At 38.5% G+C, this 25685-nt stretch overlaps 1 protein-coding gene across 1 annotated transcript in view; it reads right to left on the bottom strand.

Annotated features, from left to right (window-relative positions):
• The window catches only part of RASA1 (RAS p21 protein activator 1), a 52798-nt gene extending 27437 nt beyond the window's left edge, over nucleotides 1–25361 (bottom strand). The window contains exons 1-8 of the mRNA XM_040089207.2: nucleotides 24973–25361; nucleotides 9402–9551; nucleotides 7947–8082; nucleotides 7128–7198; nucleotides 4526–4643; nucleotides 3627–3658; nucleotides 1245–1297; nucleotides 458–608 (exon numbers count right to left, since the gene is read on the bottom strand). Coding sequence (XP_039945141.1) covers nucleotides 458–608; nucleotides 1245–1297; nucleotides 3627–3658; nucleotides 4526–4643; nucleotides 7128–7198; nucleotides 7947–8082; nucleotides 9402–9551; nucleotides 24973–25361 — 1100 coding nt within the window. The remainder of the gene's footprint in view (nucleotides 1–457; nucleotides 609–1244; nucleotides 1298–3626; nucleotides 3659–4525; nucleotides 4644–7127; nucleotides 7199–7946; nucleotides 8083–9401; nucleotides 9552–24972) is intronic.
• Between the last annotated feature and the right edge of the window lie 324 nt (nucleotides 25362–25685).

The following is a 25685-nucleotide window of genomic DNA, read 5'->3' as shown; positions in this document are numbered from 1 at the left end:
GTAACTTTTTCAACAGTGGTGTTTTTCCCCTTTCTTGTGAATACCCATTTCTATTATTTGAAAACTCTACTGATTGTCATAGATAAAATTAGCACTTTTATTTTTCCCTTTTGAAAAAGACAGAAACACATGGAAAAGCTTCCAAGCTGCTTCAAACAGAGTAATCTCTTAATTACAGATACACAATTTATGGATCCACATGATCCATTCAAACCGCAGTTTACAGAGTGAAGCAACTGGTTGGCAGAAAAAGCACAAATATTTCAAGAGAAACAAGTTACAGTTAAGCTATTTAAGCAGTAAGAATTTGCTCAGTTAAAAGTAACTACTAAGGAAATTAGGAAAAATATTTAGTACAAAGGAAAATACAGTCTTAAAATCAGAGAAGTAAATAACTATCAGGAGCAAGTAATACAAGCATAAAATATGCACAATTCCTTCTGTCACATGAACTCACCTATTATAGTATCTGCCTCCCATCATAAACTGATTGTTTGATGTTGGACATATTTTAAAACGCTGAATATTTTCACTGGTCCGGAAATAAAGTGAATAATCACCAGGGGTATTATCTGAAGGCCTCACAAGAAAACTGCACACCTGACCAACTGAAAAGACATCATAATAGTGTGATTTCTCTTAGTGATATATGTAAACCATTACTAAATCTATTTCTATATAAACTAGGAAGAACTGCATGCTTGAAGAAATACAAACCCTATAAAGGTAAATTCCAGTAGTGATCTCAAACTATAAGAACTAGTACTAAACCACCAAAATTAATGAAAAATGGTTCAGCTGTAGCCTGCAACCTAGCCATGTCTTTGTCATATCTTTAAAACAGAATACAAAAAGTTTGATAACATTTTCAAAAAACCAGAATCTCTGTTCCACTATTTAAAGCAAGATATTAAACAATATGGGTCAGAAGTACTGTTTTAATTTATAGAAATATTTGCTGTATGAAAGTGAAATAATTAATTCCACACATAATAATTTCAAAATTAATTGAATCAAAAATTATAAAATTAACTGCACTTGAGAACATACTCAGCATTGATAGCCATGAAAGTTTTCTTCCAATGTAGTATTCTACTGAGGAGTATTCTCCCCAGAGGACTTGGAGAATCTAAACCACTCATATATGTTCAGACATTAAAGGAAGTTTTGCCACAGCTTAATATTAATAGGATCATTTTGTGCCATTTCACTATCACTGTATTTCACATGAGAAATGCACGTACTTGTCATCAGCAAATTGTAAGCTTCTTGTTTGGAGATCTTCCCATGGAACCATCTTAACAAAGATGAAGAGAAAAATTAGAAAGCAAGACTATGAGCTCTCTTTTTTGGTTGTGGTGACATCCAAGGCTCTGGCACCTACGAATTAATCTTTATTTAAAAAGACCCAATATATATAAATGAGACAATCAATGTCTATGCTACTTAATGATTCTCTTCTACCAACAGCATGAAAAGACCAACACTTTTAGGTAATAATAAATTACTTTCAATAAAAATATCCAACACTTGGAGATGATGTTCAAATACAATTCTGTTTAGAGATTGATATGAATTGCCCAGAAAGCAGATAATTTGATAGGCATTATTTGAAGTCATACAGCAATGTACTAGAATCATGAAATCTAAAGCTCAAACAAGACGTTAAACATAGAAAACCTCCAACTCAAATTTGCCAGAGCTTTTTGGAAACAAAACCTAGCTTTGTTAGATTAATAGGAACTGCTTTGATCTCACTTGTACTTTCCCAGAGTCCCATGTCAGAGCAGTACCCCAAAAAAGTTCACAGCCCCTGCCTAGTCTCAGCCTGATACTTACCACTATTCAAAAAAGCTTAACATGCTACAACTTAATGATTTGCATTTAAAGGAAAGCTAAAGATATGGTACTTTTTTCTATCAAAAAGACCCCAATTTCTAACTTTCTTTCTATACTACCTTCAGATATTAATTTATGGATTCCTCTGAAAGGCAAACAACTGCTGAAAGACAGAATCAAAGCACTAGGTATCCCCTACAAGCTACTTTCCAAATATAAAATTTCCATATTTCAAGACATCCATACCACCAAATTGACTAGTAGAATGCAGTAAACCAAACAGACCACTGAAATGCCTCCTTCTGCCATCAGCCTCCTGGAAATTTGGAAACAGCAAAAAAACCAGCAAGCACAAATATGACAAACAAATGATGACATCAGATTAAGTCATCAAGGCACTAGACATTTTTCACAACTATCTGCCACTCATCTTCACTGGTGAATGTAATCTATCAACAGACTGACATATCAACACACTGTTGATTTTAAGTTGCATTCAGTTTTAAAAAAAAGTTAGAGTATTTAAAAAACAGAAGGAAATTTATAGTCCTGTGACTTATTTTTCAAACTTTTAGTGTTATAAGAATCAGAATTACAGGATCACAAAATACTTCAGGTTGAAAAATCTTCAAGATCATAATTTCTAATCCTTAACACAGCACTGCCAAGTTCATCACTAAACCACGTCCCCAAAGTCCCACATATACACACCTTCTAAATCCCTCCAGACATGGTAATTCTACCACTGCCTTGGACAGCCTGTTCCAGGGCTTGACAACCCTTTCAGTGAAGGCATCTTTCCTAATATCCAATCTAATCCACCCTTCATATAACTTGAGCAAGTTTCCTCTTGTCCTGTCACACACTACCTGGGAGAAGAGACCTCTTCTGGCTACAACTTCCTTTCACGCTTCTGTTGAGAGCAATGAGATTGTCTCTGAGCTGCCTCTTCTCCAGGTTGAGCCCCACCAGCTCCCTCAGCTGCTTCTCACCAGGCTTGTGCTCCAGACCCTTCCCCAGCTCTGTTTCCCTTCTCTGGACTCACTGCAACTCTGCAGTATCGTTCTTGCCGTGAGAGCCCAAAACTGAATCTGAACTCAAGGTGTGGCCTCACCAGTCCTTACAGGGGGACGGTCACTGCCCTGGCCCTGCTGGCCACACTATTGCTGACCCAAGCCAGGATGCCAATGGCCTTCTGGATGCCCTGGGCCCACACCAGCTCATGTTCAGCCACGGCTGACAAGTACCTCAGATCCTTTCTGCTGAGCAGCTTTCCAGCCACCGCTCCAGCCTGTAGCACTGCACAGGCTGCGGTGAACCATGAGCAGGAACTATCACCTGGCCTTGTGGGATCTCATACCGTCGGCCTCACTGACGCAGCCTCTCTGGATTCCTCTGCAGAGCCCTCCTACCCTCCAGCAGATCAATGCTCCTGCCCATGAGGCAAACAGACACTGTTCTAATAGTACTTTGGTACAGTATTTAGAGTCATTATCTCCAAGGCAACTGTGTTCAAGAAATACTCTAGTGTGCATATTTTGCCTGAAAGCGATCATATATGGCCTCATCTAAGATTTCAGCACTGCAAAACCCATTAGCAATAGACACACCTATTAGAGGACTTTTTCATGTTAATTATCCCTGCATCTGCAGCAGCTAGAATATAAATTAGTCTTGAGATTAAAAAATATATCCCTTTGGTTACATTCTCAAAAACTAAGAAACCACATAGCAGAAGTTTACAAACAGTTATGACTGCTTTTAAACAACAAAACAAAAATCCTTACATTTTGCCTTCATGGGGATCTTCTTCTCTTCCCTATGAGAAAATTAACATATCAAGTGAATGACAACAGTACAACTCAAATTAAAAAAAAAAAGTTGTTAGTTAAGACCTTCTGTAGGAAAAAAAAAAAAAAGACATTTAGAAGTCTGAGGCATTTTTTAACTGAAGGGCTTACTGCAGCTCTATGAAGTTTTCCTCTTCATTCATGAGGTGAAAATTCAGCAAAAATGTTATTTCTGATGATTACTTCAGTCATGATCCAAGTCCTTTAGAGGTGGTAATTTTTTATAAAGTTTCAACTTTCTCAGCTTTCCTCAGGTTCAATTACCACTGACCTATCAGTTCACACATCAACAGTCTAGTACTGCCACTTCAGTTTAGCTATTCACATCCTGACACAGGTCACCTATGGAAAGCATCTCAAGTAACACTGCTATTAGCGAAACACATGTACTGTGTAAGAAGGTATTATAAAAAATATGGGGTTTTTTCATTTTTTTTTCTTCTCAGAAATAAATTTTTAAACCAAATTTCATCCTTGAATAATGAGAAAGGCCCACCACAATGCAAAATTACATTCAGGTTGAGTTAGCGGACATTTCATGTCAATTTCAAGAAAGAAATGCAATTTAATGATTCTTCACCAGGACAGTAGATTTTAGGGAAATACCTAGTAAGTTTACAGTACCATTCATTTGTACTTATCTTTGGACAACACATTTTTTGGTAATGAATTAAGCTTAAAGGTTTGTTTTAGTATTTTTGAACTACTAAATGAATTTACTAGGTTTAGAAAAGTACATAATTAGAAAACACGCAATTGTCACTAGTTTTTGTCCAATATTATTTTATTTAAAAAATCCCATTTGTGTGAGAAATTTGAATACAACAACTACTTACCACTTCTTCTACCAGATCTTCCACAATAAGACCTTGTTCATCTGTCCGTAGGTTTGTAACCCACATCCAGCCATCCTCCAATTCATTATGGACAATAAACATGTCTCCTTTAAGGAAACTGAGGAGGGTTACAGCAAGATTTAAATCAGAGATACAACCATACTACAAAGTTTAATAAACTTAATGAATTCATGAGAGGAGAATACAAAGCAGTTACCAGAGATGCCATGCAATTAGCTAAAAGCGTAAGAATTAACATCCAGAATCAGAGAATCACAGAATCAAATAGGTTGGAAAAGACCACTGGGATACAGAGTCCAACCTACAACTAAATAACGCATGTCAATCAGACAATGGCACAAAGTGCAACGTCCAGTCTTTCCTTAAACACCCTCTGAGACAGTGGTTCCACCACCTCCACGGGCATAATTTCAATGTCTAATCACCCCTTCTGTGAAAAATCTTCCCCTAATGTCCAACCTAAAGCTGCCCTGTAGACTAAAGAGGAATTTAGGATTATGTCCTCTCATCCTGTCACTGTTGCCTGGCAGAAGAGATGGAACCCTACCTGGCTACATGCTTCTTTCAGGCAGTTGCAGAGAGCAATGAGATCTCCCTTGAGACTCCTCTCCTCCAGGCTGAGGCCCTGCAGCCGCTCCCAATAGGACTTGTACTCCAGACACTTTACAAGTTCCATTACCCTTCTCTGGACACACTCCAGGACCTCAATGTCATTCCTGAATCAAATAGCCCAGAGGTGGACATAATACTCAAAGTGTGGCCTCACCAGTCTTGAGCACAGCAAAAGAATCACTTTCTTAGTCCTACTGGCTACACCACCGCTGATCCAAGCCAGGATACCATTGACTCTTGGCCACCTGAGCACAGCTGGCAAATCTACAGCCAGCTGCTGACCGGCACCCCAAAGTCCTTTTCAATTAGGTTATGGTTAGAGTTAGCCACTCTTACTCCAGCCTGTAGCTCTGCAAAGGGTTTTATTGTGGCCAAAGTGCAGGACCCAGCACCTGGTCCAAGGCAGTTTTCATTTCCGGAAGACTAGTGTAAGCCACTCTTTACATCTTAAGAGCACAAACTCAGGTCACATGAAAACCTTCACTGCAGCACAGAATTTCTGATCATGTTTCATGAGGCACCGAGGCACAGGAAAAACAATAAAGAGTTGAAGCTCATTAACTACCATCTCAATTTAAAATTTCATGGCAAATGTCTGTGGCATGGCTTTCATCTGAAGTAGGCTAACAGAAAAAACAAAAAGCAACAAATGACTATCGAGAACAAAGAATAAATTCAACTGCTATTCAGCTTTAACAGGTGACAGATAACAAGAGCACCCTCCATCACGGTATAGTTATTGCATGGAAGGCACGCTGAAATTAACTCAGTATTACTTCAAACTTACTAAATATTAACTACGATATTAAAATTCTAAGTCAATATACTCTGAAATACATAATGTCTTCAAGAGCGTATCAATTCAATCTAGAACAAATTGAGAACTTTGGTCTCAGCTATGCCATGAGCAGAGCTATTTTAGCCATGTACACCTCAAAACCCAAATACCAACTCTGCATTTCAGCTCTATCCTAAAAAAAAGAAAAGGTTTACTTGCCTACAATTTTTGTTATGTTAGCAAATAAAATGCTATTTCCTCTTAAGCTGATAGGTGCAATAAGGCACATAAAGGACTAAATTTTTTTGCAGTTGTTCTCACATATAGTAGGAAGCCTTAGTTGCAATGTGCCATTAGAGAGCCCCTTCCCAGTCCTATTGCCTTACTAAAACACATAATTACAAAAACAAATATCCTCATATCATCCTTTAAAGGATCAGACTGGACTGTGAGTTTTGGAATATATTTCCATCCAAATGAGGAAATAAAGCTCTCATATCTTTCTATACATTTTAAGACAATAATCCTAAACTTAAAAAACTAGCCATTTAACTGGTATATTACATCAGTTTATGAAATCTGTCTCATTAGAGAGATCAGAAATCACCATAAATCACTTTCAAAGCCTCCTATTTTTTCATCTGGAAAAAAATTATCTCAAGAAAGCAGTATCAATACCAAGTAAACAGAAAATTATCTTCTATTAAAAGACTCACTTTTTCCATTCTTAATTTGTAACTAGTCAAGGCTCACTTTCTCTTTCTAGTGATCTGAATTATTTCCCTTAGCTACACATCTACTTACTGTGGCAGTTCAGTAAAAAGCCTAGCTCATTTCTTTCACACACTCAGATAAGCCATTTCCACATAGAATTCTTTGTTAAATAAATAAATTTATCCTTTTGGTAAAAACTAGGGCTTTACAAAACATATTTCATAATTATAACATTAATAGTTTTAGTTGTATGTACCTAATGTACATTCCCTTACAATTAGTACAAACAACTATACTAAGAACAAAATGTCTTATTCTTATTTCCAATCAAAGAAGAGAGAGAGAGATCATCCTTTAATCTAATGCATCAAGTTTAAGGTGCAACTGGAAAGTATTTGCATACGAACACCTACCTAAATTATTACTATTTAAAATACTCTTGCAGACTTCACAGCTACTACTGTTATTCGAACATACCTTATTTCATCAGTTTCTGGCACTTTGGTGTAAGGTAGAATTGCTCGAACTCTCCTTCTGTCTTCCACAGGCTACAGTTTAAAAGAGAGCAATGTTTTTTTTCTCTACACTCTGACTGTATATTCTATACTGAAGAATCTTTCTCCCCAGCATTATGCTATTCTCAGGCAAAGAACAGGTAACATCACTTATATCCATCTTTCTATTTCCAAAGCTTAAAACCACCATCAGCTAGAAACATGTAATCTGTTGACTAAGAGATCAGTTGTTTTTATTTTTTTTTCACTTAGAGCAGAAGGAATATCCAGAATTTTAACATTCAGAAACATCTTTAGTCAGGTTTTGTGTTTTGTTACAGGGGTATTTTGCAGTGTCTTGCTCCATTTTAATTACTTTCATTGTATTAAAGATGGGCATGTGAAAGAAACCATGGTTATCTCCAGGATGCATATTTGAAACAATAGTTAAATATGCAAAATGTCACAGAACACTGAAGGTTACATTTCAATGATGCTCTTTATTAGCCAAGAACTCGGCATTCTCTTGGTTTTCTGTCTACTTAAAATTATGTTACTACACTGGGCAACAACTGCAATACCTCTATCTTCCTCATTATGTATTTCTATTAAATAGCAAATTTTTTTTAACCATTACTTTGTATCAGTAAAAAATGCATTTTCATACTTCTTATAGTTCCACGTATGCCTATACAAAACTACAGGAAACTTTCTAAAATCTTTCCCCAAAGAAAATTCTGAATTGTGATTAAAGTTACAAACATTTTAGTGAATTAATCCTCAGAATTTTCTTTTTACTTGCCTCTGGAGGTGCTACTGGAAATAAGAGCTTTTCCCCTTTCAGCAAGCAGGACACATGACTGTAATAACCGATCAGGTCTGAGAGCGAAGCAAATCGACGCCCACCAATATAATAGTCTCCACACATGGCAATAATCCTGTTAAGAAAAAAAAAATCCAGAAGCTTGACATTAGATAAATTTTTGCTACCGAATTTTTTGGAAGGAAAGGTGATTAGGATCATGTTCAATTCTTAAAACAGTGCCTATATTCACCAAAATACAATATTACATGGTCTCTGTAAACATGTACATAAACCTAATGAATATTTTATCAAAAATATTTATATACACATTATATGATCGACCAGGTTTTTATCTAAAGAAAGTGCTGATTCACAGAAAAAGAGTACATTTTTCAGAACTAAATTAAATCAAAATGAAAAAATGTAAGTGTGAACATTTCGGTGGAAAACTGAAATAATGCAATAGTACACAACAGCATTATTACTTGTATCATGCACAATATACACCTTTTATAATAGGCATAAAGTAGGAAAGTACTTTAACAAAAAATTACAACACTTCAAGACTATACAATGCAGAAAACAAACACCATCAAAGTTAGTAATTTTCTTACCGTTAGTTTAGCATCCCTATTGAAAGTCAAGAAATTACTTTGGAATAACCAAAGTATTTTAAACTCAATTTAAAAATTTGGTATCTTATGGGAAAAAGCTCACATAATAATTTCAGCAGTCTAACAAAATAAAGACTCCTTACAAAACTGTTTTTTTTTTCTTTAATGTTTGTGTATTTCCTTAAAGAGATTCTTTAATGCATAATTTGAATTAAACTGTTTCTCCCAAGAAGCAATATAAAATGCATACAAAGATGAATCTTCAGAGATTATACCCAAGCTCATCAGCATATAGCATTGCAAGGGGATTCAGAAAACAATGCTCAGGACATATGCTGGAAGTTGTTTCCAGCAAACCTTTCGATTACTAAACATCTAATCTATTGGTGGCTTTTGCTTATTTGTTTGGGGGTGTTTTTTGTTTGTTTGGGGGGGTATTTGTTTTGGGCAGGGTTTCTTCTCCTCAAAATTAAGGAAGCAACCAGATGTGCTAGTGCTTTAACTGTGCTAACTACAATGATTACTATGCAACAGACACAAAACAATCTCCTTGACTGACTAATGAAACCGGTATGGTGCTTTAAGTCTATTCAAACCACTTTGGGCAAGCTTCTCTAACCAGATATTTTTGGTTTCCTCACACTTCAGTTCCCCATCCTATAAAGTAATTTTAAAGTAGCATGTTTTAAAACAATCAAACACAAGTAAAAAGCTGTACCATGAAAGCATAAGAAGTAAAAAAATACTGCATTATAATGCAGCCATTGTTTACTTTATTGTGTTCTGAAACAAAAAGTAGATAGATCACAGTATTCAAAATAAAACACTTAATTCTCACCTAAAATGATTGACATTTGTTTTACTAAGGAATGAAAGCACAAATGAACCTGGTCTCCGATCACTCTCTCGAATAAGGTAACTTCCAGGTTTTCCTGCTTGTCGAAGACGTTCTTCTGCAATTGTTCTGTCAAGTTTTCCATGATACCACCTGAAAAAAAAGAGTAACAATGGGTGTCCTTAGAACTTAAGGATTTCATTTACTCTCACAAAATAGACCCATGAAAGGAAGAAAAATCTTTCCGTCAAAACTCACACAACTCCAAAATTTTGTTTCAAAGCAATGTGATCATTGTTAGAAGTTCGACTTCATAGTTTACTTACTGCCAATAAATAGTATTTTTAACACAGCAGTTTTTCAGATAACCTGCTTTTCCCAAGGAACAACCCTAAGTGGGAGAGGCCCTACACATATATTGGTTTTTATCTCCTCCCTAATTTGTTTACTTTAAATGGAGAGAAACTTAAGTGACTGACCTTACTTGAAAGACTGTTGTATTTTAAGTCTACACAGGTGTCAGTTCAGCTTGGGTATTTCAAGAGCACCAACGGAGAAATGATTTCTATCAGATTGTTCCTCAGCTGACAGAGATGCTGCTGCACCAAAGCCAGTAAAGAACTGGACAGCAGACACCAGGCCACCATCCAGCCCCAAAATCACCTTTCCTATTCACAATGTGCGCTCTTGTCAATCAAAAGTGAGTGCCAATGCATGGCAAATCATGGACTGCAAAAGGAAAAGGATTAAAGGAAATCTTTAATCTACTGCTACCATTCAAGCATTCAATCACCTATCTCAGTTTGTTTATACAGCCTTTGTCAGAACACTTGTCCTAACCTAAATGATCAAGTTGTTTTTTTTTTCAAGGAAGGAGTGACAGTGAGCAGTTTCCAAAGACAGCCATTGCTCTCATTACCTTGACCAAGCCACAGCACAGCTAATAATTCATTAGCCTAATTTTGCTTGATTAAACCTTTATTTTTACACTCAGAAATTGTCAGCTTCAAACAGCCAGTGTTTCAGACAATTTAAATCCTTCACTACTTCAGGTCACATACCATTTAGTCCTAGTTGTTCAGACTGTTTTGCAAGATTCACAAACATGCAATTTAGAAGACAGGCAAGTGACCTCTTGAACTAATACACACAAAAATATCAAATATTTCACAGCATACTGTTTAAAAAAAAATTTAGAAGCTGAGCTGTTGATAAAATCTGAACAAAAGCAATTTTTTTCTACAAAACAAATGAAAGCTGTGAGAGCTTTTATCAGAACAAAACCTTGATAAACTAAACGGAAAAACACCATTTCACCAGTAGGAGCAGCACGAGCATAGATACTTTAATCTGGCAAAACTGGGTGTTTGCTAGTATTGTTCCCCTTTGCTTCTCTTCCTTACCCTGATCAAAACAAGTTAAACCAGTAGAAGCACTCTTGTATCTGTACAACGTTTAAAACTTGAAACTGCTGCAGACCTAGTTATATTAGCAATAGACTCTGTCATTCCATTCCAGAGCAAAGCAGCCTCATGAACAGAAACTTGTTGCTCAAAGACAGTCCACAAAGAAGTGGATCACACCTTCCCTGCCATGAGGGTCTTTTAGGAAATGCATCAAAATCAAGACTGCTGATTTTGAAGTAATTAGGATTAAATATTCTGTGTGTCAGTATGCTCTGCACAGCTGAAACTTGAGAGAAGTTTGTTCCCAACACGTCACAACTGGGCATTGCTTTCCTGGATAGACTGACTTTCATGAAGTATATAAAACTCCTCAGAGACTCAGGAAACTTCTCTGATGAATAAACCAACATTCCATTTCACGAAATCTATTTTACCCTAATAACATGTTCACTGAGCTTTTATTTGCTCTTATTTATCACCCACTTGAGGAAAACAATCTTAATTCTATTGCATTACATTACAATGTAATTACATTGCATTACAATGGCAAACTGAAAGGCACAATTTCAAAATGGTAACACGGGAGTCTTTATAAGAATGCAAATTACCAATAAAAAACTTACAGAGTAAACAGAAAGGCAGAATTGTAAGCAAACAGAAGAATTTTTCTGTAAGGGACCAGGACTTCTAACAACAATAGCACAAATCTAGGTGCTCCAATTTTCAGTCCAGAAGTTTCAAACAAAAAAGACACCCTCCTTGCTGGTGACAGCAATATTTATATCGGTATATCTTATATATTGGAGATCATGTTTTCTAACACTGAACAGGCGATATATATTTTGTCCCATTCAACACTTTTATATCAAGAGTACCAGAAGACACTTATTACCTGATAAAGCATTTAAGGAAAGGCTTATTTTCTGAAATAAAATTATTAAGTTCATTTCTGAGTGCAATTAAATTCAGTGTCACCGAGCCCATATATAAAATGTTTACTTCTGATGGCAAAAAACCACTGTATTTTACAGCTAACTCTGCGTTAGTGTACTGTACCAAACTATACTACTAGCCACAGAAATAAATACTAACACTAAATTTAATACAAACACCAGTAAAACGGTCAATACTGAGCAATGATAAGAGAAAACAGCCCAAGTGATATCCTCAGGAAAATTCTGAAGACCTCACACATCTTTAAAATAATAGGATACACACCTAAGTGCAAACTTGAATAATACCATCAGAGTATGCAAAATGGTTGTGAAGAAATAACTGCATTTTTTCAGAAAGCGGAGTTTCATCAACAGATAAAACAGTTTATCTGAGCAATATACAATCTAGGTGCACTGAAAGACATCACTGTCAGAAGTGCATGCCTTATAACCCATCCTGCTATCACTGGTTTTCAATACTATAGAAAGATACACTCTGCAACTTCCCATCATTATCTTCAAGGACTTTCAACAACAAGTAGTGAAGACTGGTTTACAAAACTGCAGTATTCAATCTCATTTAAGGATACTGACTAATCTAACAAGCATTAATGAAAGATTTTAAGATCTCCTATGTTGTATTATCTGTTACAAAGGAAGATCCATCCAAATCAGTGCTATCCAAGGAAAGGACAACAGAAATGAGAAAACTATAGAGCTAGCCATACTCCTAATTTTGTCAGACAACAGAGCGCGAAACACTTTGAAGGATATAAACAGGCTAATTTTGGAAAGGAAATAAAGTAACCCCCAGATCCTTTGATTTTAAGCTCCAATCAGGTATCTGAGTGAAGTCTGAGCTCAGTAATTCTGCAAAAATACACCACAAAAAAACACTTCTCCCTCTCAGTTTTCTAAGTCAAGATTTACAACTTAAATATTCTGCAATCAAAACAGCTTCAAGTTTAATGTTTTCAGTCAGAAGCAATGCTAATAGAGATTCTTAATGGATGCAAAAGGAATTTCTATGTATGGTGTACTGTAAGTCTCATGAAAGGAATTAAGGTTTGGATGGGAAGGCATCACATAAAAAACCTGCCTAGCTGTTCATAAGTAAGTTGCCAAGCGACTGTGACTTACAAGCGCCTGCGCTCAAAACACTAGTTCACTGTTACTTAGATGTACACCCTCCACCACTGCCAAAGACAAGGACCCTATAATTTCTCTTCAGTCACCTCTGCTTGTTTGTGTAATCCTACCTAGGAACACTTCTTTGTTTCTAACATTAGGTTTGCATGTTTTTGTTTTTAAATACTGACAATCCACTACTTTCCTTGTATTTTGAGCAAACATAATTCAATGACATTCTGAATCACAGCTAGTACTCTAACAATGCAGTTGCAGTTATAACATGCATTGAAAGAGAGTAAGTAGCTTTGTAAGTGTATGTTATGAAACTATTTCATTATAAAATGTTCTATAAATTATAGATTACAATTCAGGTGGGTTTTTTCTGTGACTACCTGTTTGACTTGTCTGCTTTAAGAAACTTGTATAATTGTTATTTTGCTTCTAAGAGAATTATCAGTAAAAGGCTTCCATGTTTCAGAAACTTGTCAAAACTGTGCTTGAAAATACTCCATCTGCCAGTTTATTTCAAAAGCAGCATGTTCAAAACTCCAACCCTATCTATCACAATCTAATTACAGCAAACAGACAGAACAAAGACACAGCATCACAAAGAGCTTCTATATCCATGCAAGCAACATACAGGTGTGCAAAAGAATGGTGCCTATACCACTGCCACACTGAGTGGCTGACAACCATATGACAAATCATGAACTTCATGGAATGAGCTGCATTGCAGTCAGAGTTATGACCTCTGGTCCACACATAAACAAGAGATCCCTGTATTTTCCCATGCTCCAAGGAAGATGCCGGGTAGTCACACCAGCCCCATTAGGCTCAGCCAGCGCTTTCCACTGTGAGAAGGAATGCAGTTACATGGGATCCCTTTAGCAAGTACACAGTATAGCTATAAGGCTTCTGGCCCCCAACACGGCCGCAGTACCGCATGGCCCGTTCAAGGAACAAGCCATTCACAAAGAAGTAGCAGATGGTGAATTTACCATATGGAAGGAGGCAGCTGCTATTACGTGTGGAAGCATGTCACATTGTATGACCAAATCTTTATTTACATATTTCCTTATTACATGTGAGAAAAGCAAGTATGAAGCTTTGCTGCTCTGCTAAAGGATTCTGCTCTTAGAGTACAATGCAATTTTTACTTAGGAACACAGGGAGAAGAGAATGCAAGAGGAAGTGCAGAAGGGGAGTAAAAGTGAGTTTCAGCAACTTAGCACAAATATAGATGTTGGTAACAGCTATAGTCTTCTCTGTTTCCATCTAGAAAAAGCTATGGTGCACAGGGGAAAACAGTCTTTAAATGCCACATCCACTTCACTCAACTCAAGGCTCTTCACAGCTATATCATGGTGCTTCAAGAACAGCTGCAGTAACAATGGAGAATTTATAGGAATCACGGTCAGAGCTCCTCTGCCATGAGTTAAGACTCTGCCTTAGTGCTTTTCACACATTAGAGATTCTTGTTAGCACCTCAGACCATGAGCTCTATTTCAATTAGAGGCAAAAGAGAGCAAAGATTACTTTGAACTGGGAAAATCCTCACACCAAAAGACACACATAAATCTCAAGGCATTTCATGAAGACAAGGGAGAAAAATTACACAACAAAATATCCTGAATTATAACTTTTGTCTTCTTATTCTGTCAACATCAACCATCCTCCTCTCAAGCTTTCCATGTGAAGATTGTCTTCAGGGGCGAATCATGGTGATAGGGATATCCCACGATCATTTGTGCCAGCAACTGACATTGTTTCCTCCGGGTACCCCATGGCTCAGGGGACATCACAAGAGGTGTAAACATGGCCTGGAATCCTGTGGGGCGTGGGGCCAGGATTGCCCCTTCCCTTTGGAAATCGAGGAGAGGGGCCACATGGGTGACAGTGAGTGTGGCTTGCCTAGGATATTGCTACCCCATGGTTTTCGGCAGTGCAACCAAAACCTGCCTGTTTGCTTCCTTCATTCCTTGCTGCAAGGGAATGCAGAGCCAGTGCCTGCGTGCTGCCAAAGGCCAGGGCCATCATCACTTGGGACGGTGCCCCTCTTGCTGGCCACAAGACAAAGACCGCACCTCCCTTGCCTCACCAGAGCCACCAGCATCCCTTACTGGTGTAATGATTTTAACTACACCAAAGCGGAAAAGTGGCACTTAACAGATGAGAAAACTTCAGGGGTTTTTATTTGTTTGTTCTGTGATATATATATGTGTATACATTATATATTTGCTAGTAAAGAACTGTTATTCCTTTTCCCATATTTTTGCCTCATAATTTTTGACAACACAATAAATTTGAGGGAAGGGTTGTTTTTCCATTCCAGGAAAGTTTCTACCTTCCTCAGCAGATTATTTATCTGGCAGATAGTATCCTTAGCTGATTTTAGAGCAAGACAAGATTCAATGCTCCTATTCACTGAAGTTTCATTTCAGTCTTATAGCTTCTCCCAGCCTAAACCGCGCTCTCCGTTTAACTATTTTTATCCAGATTCTGCCTTTTATGCTTTATTCCCCATTTCTCTCATGATCTGTAAGGTGTGATACTGCCTTTCTGCACCTAATTTGTAGAGATAAGACTAAACTAAATTTCAGTTAAATTTTACTATATTCATCTCTTTCTTCCATCTTGTTAGTTATTATTCAGTAGTTACCAACTTTTGACCAAGTCTTTGCAGTTCTCCACATCACAAAACTTTGCTACTAGAAAAAGATCTGCGAATATACTAGAATTGATGCACCTTTAAGATATGCAGTTGAAATTAACTTCTAGCCAAGTAAGTGCTCTTTGCCCAGTGTGCATGACCCTGAATATTACATACAGTTCCAAGAACATGAGGGAGAGATTTTCATCCTTTTTGCTTTCACATACATTTTTCTAAGACGCACTTAAGCATACCTATGTAAGCCTAACAAAAACTCATTCTGCTTTTCTCATCTGACTGTTCCAAAATCCCTCAAAAATAGCATGGGGAAAACTCAACTGAGCTGCGCTACAAGACTAGGAACCAGCCAACTAACAGGGAAAGACACCACCACAGGCACTCTGGCACATTAGCTGTGCCAACCTGCTAACTGCAGGACTTGCACGCACCTCCACAAAACAGCCATTAAAACTCAGCAGAGTTTATGTCAGCTCTGAGCTACAACTAAACAGATCAACCAAAAACCTCAGTATGTCTTAACAAAGAGACTATGAAAACATGAAATAGCATGGCAAGTATACAGTAAAAAGAATACCATATTTAAATAATTTCACAAAGGGCAGAAAGCTTCTAAAAGTTCCAACTGCTGTAGTAAACAATGCCATAATTTTAGAAGAGGCAGAGCTGTGACAACGGCATACTATCCAACACTAAGAAGAAGACTGCCTATCTCATTTTCGCAAGAACCACCAATAAGCAAGTGAAATACACCTAAACTTCATGAAAAACAGATCTTGAAACAGCTAGCATTTTTCTTACTGAATAACCAGATTAGGAAATTAATTCTGGAACTCATTAAAGGCCTTAGCAAGAAAATTTCCATTTTTACAGGCTACATATCTGTGACCGGAGGTGAAAAATACACCTTTTTTGAGTAATTAGTTCTGAAACTATATATGTAGCCATTAATAAGGCTACCTAAATGAGCAGATGCTCTTGACAATAACTAAGGAATTTCTAAGATGTTGTTCAATTTATCTACCATTACCCTTATTAAATGTACCAGAGGCTCTAATCTTTCTCCTCAACCTTGCACCTCACCCTCTTTAATCAAACACATGTTTTGGTTTTGTGCTCCACTCTCACCTCCTCCTGCAAGCTGGATTGTTTCGAGAGAGAGATGTGTCATATCCATGGATGGATTAACTGCTTCTATAATGAGAAAACCCTGAAAGTTATTTATACACTAGAAATCAAACCCTCACCCAAAGTGCGAATATTTGAACATGTTCAAGTCTTCCAACATGCACTAGGAACCTAGAGAACAACCCATACAGAAAAAAATCTCACAACATAACATTAAAAAAACCATGCGTAAAACTGAGAAAAAGAAAAAACCCACCTGTTACTGGACTGGAATATAGGTTGAGATGATTACTACAGAGGCTTGGTAACATGAAGCTTTTTCAGGAACAAAGACATCTCTCTAGCATCCATTTTGTTTTATTTTAAGGAACAGAAATAACAAAAAAAAAATTCACAGATGCTTAGAAAGCACAAAAATCCATACAAGAAAAAAACTGAGGGAAAAAATACGGTTTGAATAAGGTAAAGCAAGCAGTTCCTTCATGTTCAGTATTAGGCAAGTATGCAACCTTGAATCTTGTAACATCTCTAGGGCTAATTCTACTAACAGATAGCAATATTGAGAAGAAATTGACTTATGAACATTCCTAAATTTTATAAATAAAAAATATAATGCCATTTATCTATAACCATATAAAGCCTAATGAGCCATAAACAGAATTTCCTTTATATGGCTAAACATTTACATACATAATTGTATGGAAAGTAAGAGGAAGACTCAAAACAAGAACAAGAAAAAAGAAGATGAAAATTTCAGAGAAACATCTTACACAAATGTACACATAATTACCATATGATTCCTGAGCTGATTATCAAAAGCTGGCTAAACTGAAATGGTGATCACCCAAGTCAATCCAGCTGTGTGGTTGCAGCCAGAGTACTGTGTCCAATTCTGGTCCACATAATCCAAGAAAGATGTGAACAGGCTGGGGAAGATCCAAAGGAGGGACACTAAAACAAATGGCTGGAGAACCTGCCCCATGAGGAATGAATGAGCTAGGCCTCTCCTCTCTGAAGACGAAAAGGTTCAGGGGCATCTCATCAAAATGTTCCAGTAATTAAAATTATTCACCGAAACAACCTCCCTCAGTAGGAAGAAAAACCTCGCTGGAAGTTTTCAAGAAGTGACTGGACGGGTTTCAAGATAATAATCAGTCATACTCCCTGTCACCCAAAAGGCTGGGACATAAGAACTTTCAAGGTCTGTCCCAATCTGGTTCCACAGATTTATGGTTCTATGATTCCTTATATTCCAACCCTGAGGAAATTTTATACTCACAAAAACCCATAAACTATTAGCACATGAGGATGAACAACTATTGCTATTTCAGTTTAGCAAAAAACAGACCACCAACAAAAAAAAAATTGGTATGAAGTTGGACTGAAAAGTAGCTGAAAATACTGAAATTTGAACACAAAAATTACTTTTCTGGGTCTGATCTTCGTAAGAATCAGGCTGTAACTTGTCATAACACACTGTATACACCAAGCATCCTGGAAACCTCAATACTCCATGCCTGGAACACGACTGGAGTTTGAAATTCATCTAGCAACACTGGGTACATTAATTTGTACATGTGAGTAATTATAATAAAAACATACCCAAGATGGAAAAGCTAGGTATTTGAAGCAAATTATTGAATATTTAAGAGACATTGCTCGCTACTTTAGAAAAACCTTTTTAAAGGCAGATTCATCTTTTTAAAGATGAGCTTTTACCAGAGAAATTAGGATACATTTCTATACCGAAAGCAATGAAATACTCTTTCTGCCAACTTAAAAATTTCTTGTACTTTCACTACAAATCTCCCCTATTAGCAACTGTCCTGACTTTATACCTGACTAATTACAAGAAAGAGTTTTCAGCAAATAGGTCCTATAACATGGATCCTCACCTGTAAATAGTATCTACACTTATAGATAGAATCACTTGAGTTGAGATGACCGCTGGGGATCATCTAGTTCAACCCTGCCCCCCTTTCACCCCCAGCTCAGGTAGGATCACCTACATCTGGTTGCTCAGTCAGGGCTATCTTCCATTGGGTCATGAACATCTTCATGACCACTCTGAGAAATCTTTGTCACTGTTTGATCACCTTTGCCATAAAAAACCCAAACAAAACAATGAATAAACAGATAAACAAAAGCATCCTGTTGCATTTAAATGGAAATTCAAGTTTTTCCATTTGTCTTTACTGCCTTCTGCCCTCACACCAGCGAGGTCAGTTTGGTACCCTCATCTCAACCTTTCCCATGTGATTTTTATACTCATGTTTAAGACCCACTCAACTTTCTCTTCTCCAGGCTCAACAGTCCCAGATCTCTCCTCATCTCTTTATCTGACAGATAATCCAGTCCCTTCATCACCTTGACTGCCTTGCACAGACCTCCCTCGAGTAACTCCATGCCTGTCCTGTACTGGCGAACCCAGCACTGGATACCTCAGATGTGTCTCACCAGCGCTGAGCAGAGTGGAACGATGATCCCTCTCAAGCTGTTGACAACACTGCTCCCAATGACACGCAAGATACCATCAGCCCTCTTCAACACACAAGCACACTGCTAGCTTTGTTCACATCCTCACACCCACATACTTCTCTGCAGAGCTGCTTTCCAGCTGCTTAGCCCCATCACATGCTTGAGCATTTTGTTTCCTTTAACTACACAAGATCTCCCGCAGCACAGTTCTCCATCCTGTCCATATCACCTGGGATGTCAGCACAACTACCTGTTGTTTCAGCAGCTTCTCTTTCAGTTTTGCATTATCTGTGAACTTGCTAAGGGTGCATGCACTCTGCCCAATCACCCAGGTCACAGTATTGGCCCCTAGAGGCCCCTAGGGAACACCCCCAGTAATCTGCCTCTATCTGGACTTTGAGCTGCTGATCACCATGCTCTATTCCCAGCCATTCAGTCAGTTTTCAATGCATCTCATGTCCTTTTACCTAACCTGTACTATGACAGTTGGTCTGTAAGGAGACTCTAGAAGACAGTGTCCAAAGCCTTACTGAAGTTATAGTAAACTCTCTCCCTTTCTCTGTCAAGTCAATGACTATATCACAGAAGGCTCTTAGGTTGGTTAAGCACAATTTTCCTTTTAAAAATCCATGCTGACTTCTCCTTGGCACCTTCAGCAGTAAACATGATTTAAAGATAGACTAATTTAATAGCAGAAACTTTTCTGCTCTAGCACTATCAAGAGTGATAGAGCAGGTGTTTCATGTAAAAATGAAAACTATTAAAGACCACCTTCAGTCTCTAACTAGTATATAAAAGTAAATAAAGGAGGTCAAGTATATAAATCCTGTCTAGCACTGTAACAGTTTACTGGTATGGACAATACTCTGGAGGAACACTGAGGAATCAACCCTGCAATACTTATGTAAAGCACAAGGATTATGGAAAAACAAGATGCCTTCTCCTCCTTCCTACTATGCCTACCAGCAAGACATATAACAAGAAACCTGTTTCATTTGGGAGAAAGATATGAAAGAAACTGGAAAACTACAATGGGAATTTTACGAATTTATGCCTGAATCAAAATACGGAGTCCTATACTGAAGAGACCTAAGCCCTCAATAGAACATTTGTGCTCCCCCTTCCTTCACAACCACAAAACATATAGGCAAAAAAGGGTGAAAAAACACAGCACAGTATTATGCTTCTCAGTGGGGTAGGCTAGTAGATGAACTGCCAAAGTCCCACACTGATATTATCGGACTCAATCTACAACATGAAATAAAAACTAAAGAAGCAGGACAAGAGACTCTAGTCACCGTTTAAGCAGAATTACATTACCTGATGTTAACTAGACATACTGACTAAACTACTGAAAAATCATCCTCAAACTTCTGGCTTCAAATGCTGTCCTTCTTCTGGTTTTATTTATCTGAAGTTTTCATTTACCTATGAACTAACACACTCAGTTTACTTACCGCTTCACTTTCTGCAGCAGGTTAGATACAATGTTGTTCCACTGTGTTTAACCACGCATTTAAGACAGTACTTCTAACACCACACATTAAACCAGAAGCGGCCCAGAGTGTATTACCCATCAACTTTAGAAAAATAAGTTCTCTTCCACACACAACAGGAACTGATGGAGAAATTAATGATCTAAAAAAGAAAATATTCAAAGCTAACTACATTAGCAGCCGAACAAAGAAACCTCACACACTAAAATCTACTGATATCACATTTCATTTTTTAATACAGTACCTAACTGAACATGCCAACATTACTTCCTCATAGTTTACAGTGCAACAGATTCATTCATTAGTCTGGAAAAAGGCTTTCTGCAATTATTCAGAAAAAAAAAATTCATGAGTTATTGAAACAAATGCAGAATTCTCAGCTTGCCACCTGGAACACTCATGTGAAGATACTAGAACTTCACTCTATGATCAGGCCGAAAAATGTTCACCTATAATGCTATCCACTCTTATTTAATATTTCCTCTACCTGTCTTCATCTTCAGTGCTTTTTCTTGTTATTATGTTGCCTGAACAAGCACCAGAAGTGACCAAAAGAATACATCTGCTTTTGGCAAGATTTGTTTTAACCAGACAGTATTTTAAGAGCCTATTTCATTTTGTGCGGTTGATCACTTTCAGATTTCAACCGATTTCCATTTCAAACAGATAAGCACTGTTCAAAAAACACCATATGAAAATGCCAGTTTTGCTGCAACTCTGGAACTGCTCCTGCCACATTATTGCAACACTAGGATATAGTAATTTTGTCAGCTAAGATTTTAAATCAAGTACATAACAGAATCAGCATTCATTCATTAAATCCAAAGGCATTTCCTTACACTATTGGAGCCTCTGTCACTGAGCTCTGCAAATGGGGCAGAAGGCAAGGGAAAAAATGACCTAAACAAACAGAGTTGCCCACTTTATTCCCTAATATCCTGCGCCTCCCACCCTGCATTAAGCTGCAACATAAACACACCACCGCTGTGCTCCATAAAAATGAAAACCCACACACACTGAATAGACATGCCTCAAGTTAGTTTCAGTCAAGACAGAATATGCACTTAAAGAAGACATATTCCCCAGACCTCCCTGAACAAACTATATTTAAAACCCTGATAAGAAGTGCAGAACCTGCATGTGCTTCATTTCCCGCCTCTTCATATTAGTTACTACGAAAGCCAGACTGTCAACTTTACATTATTTAATAACATACTCATGTTTAAAAAGCATTTGTAACATCTTTACAGCCTAAAACTTAGAAGACTAGGAACTCTCATTTTGTCTGGTTTTTGTTTGAGTTTTTTTGTTTGCTTTGGGCTTGTTTTTTTTATTTTGCAAAACAAGCTCAGAGAAGAAGTGATAAAGGTGTGCCAAAATTTATGCAGAATGTTTCATTTTATTCTTACAAGTCCAATCTAAGATTGGAGTTTGAACCTGGAAAAACCAGCAGCAACGTTTACCAGATATTTCTTTCTGGAGAGAGAGTAACCACTCAGGAAATCCTAAAATGCAATGCATGTCCACGGGAAGGCACAGAAACCTAGTGAGTTGTTACTATCATTATTATAAAAGAAATAACACCTTTGCATTCTTACAGAGGAGAATAGTAATTTTGTATTATGGCAGGGCCAGGAGTGAAGAGCACTCTCAAATTTCAGATGTACACATAAGATACTGTAAGCAATTAAGACAAACAAAGCCATGTGACAAAATTGTGGAATTACTGATCAAGTCACCCTGTACTCCTTCTATAAAAACTGAATGAATAAGGAGGAAGTGGGGAACAGTGGAGATGCCAATCAAACAAATGGAACAGCAATCCACAGTAATCACATCCACCTGGAGAAATTCAAATTGAAAGATCAATTAGTCTTTACAAAGATTCATACTGGAGTTTCCCTCATATATGATGACAGATTAATACCGATCTCTAGTTCTGGTAATAAATCAGAAGTTCAACTCCATAGAAGCAGATGGTATAATTACAAAGAAAGGGCATTTCCAAACTAAAACAGCAGTACTGAAAGGATAGAATTTACTATTGACATATAACAAATTTATGACTTAACTGAGAACGGTAAAAACTGATGCTGCATTCCATAAATAAGAGAAGAAACAGAAAAAAGCTTCTAAATCATCAAACAACTTAATTATTTTACGGAAAAGTCACACACCAAGGATAAAAATTACAAAGATAAAGCTTAAGTGTTTGGAAGTATAAACTTCTGAATCGATTTCTAAATGCATCTTACTTCTTCTCTGCTCCAGTATTGCATTCTTCAACAGAAGAACATTTAACCACAGAGCTGTGCCCTGGTCCTGTGTGAAGTAGCCCTCTCAGCCAAAACAAAATCAGGACTGAGGTCTTCCCCTGCGCTGTACTCCTCACCAGAAACCTTAATATCCACTTCTGAAAGTTAACCATGATGTTTGCACATGGTTACAATATTGCATGATACAATGTTTTGACTGAAAAATTCACTCAGAAGTGTAGTAATTAATTCCATATCAAAAACTGATTACTCATTAATAACTGCCCCGCTTTCCAAAAATGTTGTAAAAAGCTTGATGTTTGGCTTTTTCCTCAGAGACTGAGGAAATTAGTCAGGTCTGATAGAAGCACTCTACTTTCGAGAGACAAACCAGAAAAGCACAATCCCGTCCCTCACGTGCTTGGCACACAGTCCTGAAAAAGTAACTTTGCTTTTTATGTGCTTCCATTTCCCAGACTTCTTTTAAAACTGCCTAATCTTATTTGTAGCTCATTAGGGACGTCTACAAATGTAAGAGTATTCAAATATCTTCAAAGAACAAGGCTTTAATGTTTACAGACTTTCACACAAAGCTCAGAAACTAAAAGGATAAAGAACTGCTAGGAAGCCTATCAAGGTTAGGAGAGAATAATTTTAAAATAAATCCTATAATATTACAATTTTATGTCCTACTTAAAATGACAACAGCTTCTGAAATCCCTAATGTAACATAATGCAGAAGTTAACTGTCAGCCAAATTATGAAAGTATATCAAGTAAGAACCCCAAATTCACACGGATTTTTAGGTTATCTTCCTGACCTATCTACATATCTCTTTGAATACAACTGTATGTTACTCCCTAATTATCCACTACACTTGCGAGAACTTCAGGAACAACACATTTATATAAATGATACTAATGAAAAATTTAAGCCTCTGAAACAATTACATTTGGGGGAGAATATGATAAGGATATGGAAGGTTTATTTTCTATTCTAAAACACACCTTGGAAGTACTTTGTGTAAAACCGCAAATTTTCTACAGCGAAATCCAAAGGTTGTGTTTAGAGAACTTTCTAATTACATGGACTCTATATAACATTATCTGATCTTATATTTCACACAACATAAACAAAGAACTAGTCTGCCTCTAGTGCAAGATTCTTTCTATCACCAGCACTGCAGGAATCCAAATTAACCTAATGCACAGACAAATACAATAAAACCTAGCCATAAGTTTACAGTTCATTCCAAATGTCTCCTCTCTCCAAGTATAACCTCAATGAAAACAACTTTAAATGGGCTAAGCAGCATGGCAGTTAAAAACATTTCTAAAAATATCACTCTGTTAGCACTTTTAAAATTAGAAATTATTTTAATTCATTTTAAATCCATGACTCAATACCGCCTGAATTTTTAAAAAGATCCAACATGTAGGTATTACTTTGGCTGCATTTCTATATGAAACGTTAAAAGTAAGTTACTCTTTTTTTTTTTTTTTTTTTTTTTTTTTTTTTAGCAGAAAGCAATGCAATTCAAAATAATAACACGGTAAATAAAGTATTTTATGCCATGAATAGGTGTTTTTAATCTATTTTAAGAAATTAAGTTTATGGCTCTACTAAGAAGGGGCTACCAGTGACTGGAAAAGTCTCCTCAACAGGTAGTTTAAACCACAATCAGAATAGCTCACGCTTCCTGGCAGCCTGCAGCATTGCTATGAAAAAGCTTTGCAAAAAACTAACCCAAAGACCTTTTTCTCATAAGCTGGTCCCACTCAGTACCGGAGAACCAGCTCCCGGTGAAGGGGAAGGAGCCCGACCTCCCTGCTGCCGCCGTTCATCCTCCCGGGTTGCGGATGGGCTGCCCTCCGCAGACCCCCGGCAGTGTCCCCAGGAAGCAAACTTCCTGCTAGAACGGAACCGGAGGAGCGAGGGAAGGTGAAGGGGTGGAACGCAGAACTCCTGCGAGACTTCCAGCCGAGTTTGACACACACTTTCCCCGGCTAGCGGTGGGGGCCCGGCGGTGCGGTACCCACTCCCCACAAGGACTGAAGCGGGGGCGGTGGGTACTCACTGATTGGTGGGGGGCGCGTTGAGCGGAATGGCCACCTCCTCTTCCTCGTACTCCGGCCCGTCCAGCGAGTCTCCCTCGTCCACTGTCCCCAGCCCTCCGGCCAATGGGGGCGGCGGCGGCGGCAGCGGCAGCGGGGGGAAGCCGGGATCGGCAACCCCAGCGGCCGCCGGAGAGGCTGACCCCGCGTCCAGCTCCAGAAGCCCCAGAACAGAGCACAAAGCCGGCCCACCTGGGGGACCGCCACCGACCAGGAAGGGGCCTTGCGGCTCCGGCGCCCGGCCCCGGCACAAGGCGGGGCAGTGCCCCAGCTCCCCGGCGGCAGCGGCTCCCGCCGTCCCGGCCACAGCGCCCGAGCCGCCCTCCTCACCCGTGGCCTCGGCCGCCATCATGCTGAGCCTCGCCCCCCCTTCCGCCGGCCGCCTCACGCCGGGGAGGAGACGACAAAGGGGCTCCGGGCCCCTGCCCCCACCCCCGCCCCGGCACGCAGCGGAGCCGGGACGCGGCCGAAACTTCCCGGCGGAGACGAGCCGGGAACAATGCCCGGCTGGGCGGGGGCTGGCCCGCTCCGCAGGGCCCCGCGCGGCTGCCTCGGCCCGCGGCCGCCCCAGGGAAGCGCCGCCCGCCCGGGGAGCTCCGCGCTTGCGCGGAACCTCTGCGCCTGCGCGGGCGGCGCGGTCTCGGCCGGGCCGTGCGGGACGGCGGGTGCTAATGAG

The sequence above is a fragment of the Hirundo rustica genome, chromosome Z (genome assembly GCF_015227805.2).
Source record: "Hirundo rustica isolate bHirRus1 chromosome Z, bHirRus1.pri.v3, whole genome shotgun sequence".
In the NCBI taxonomy this organism is placed as follows: domain Eukaryota; kingdom Metazoa; phylum Chordata; class Aves; order Passeriformes; family Hirundinidae; genus Hirundo; species Hirundo rustica.
The sequence above is the reverse complement of the archived record's forward strand: the minus strand, read 5'-3'. Positions and strand labels throughout refer to the sequence as shown.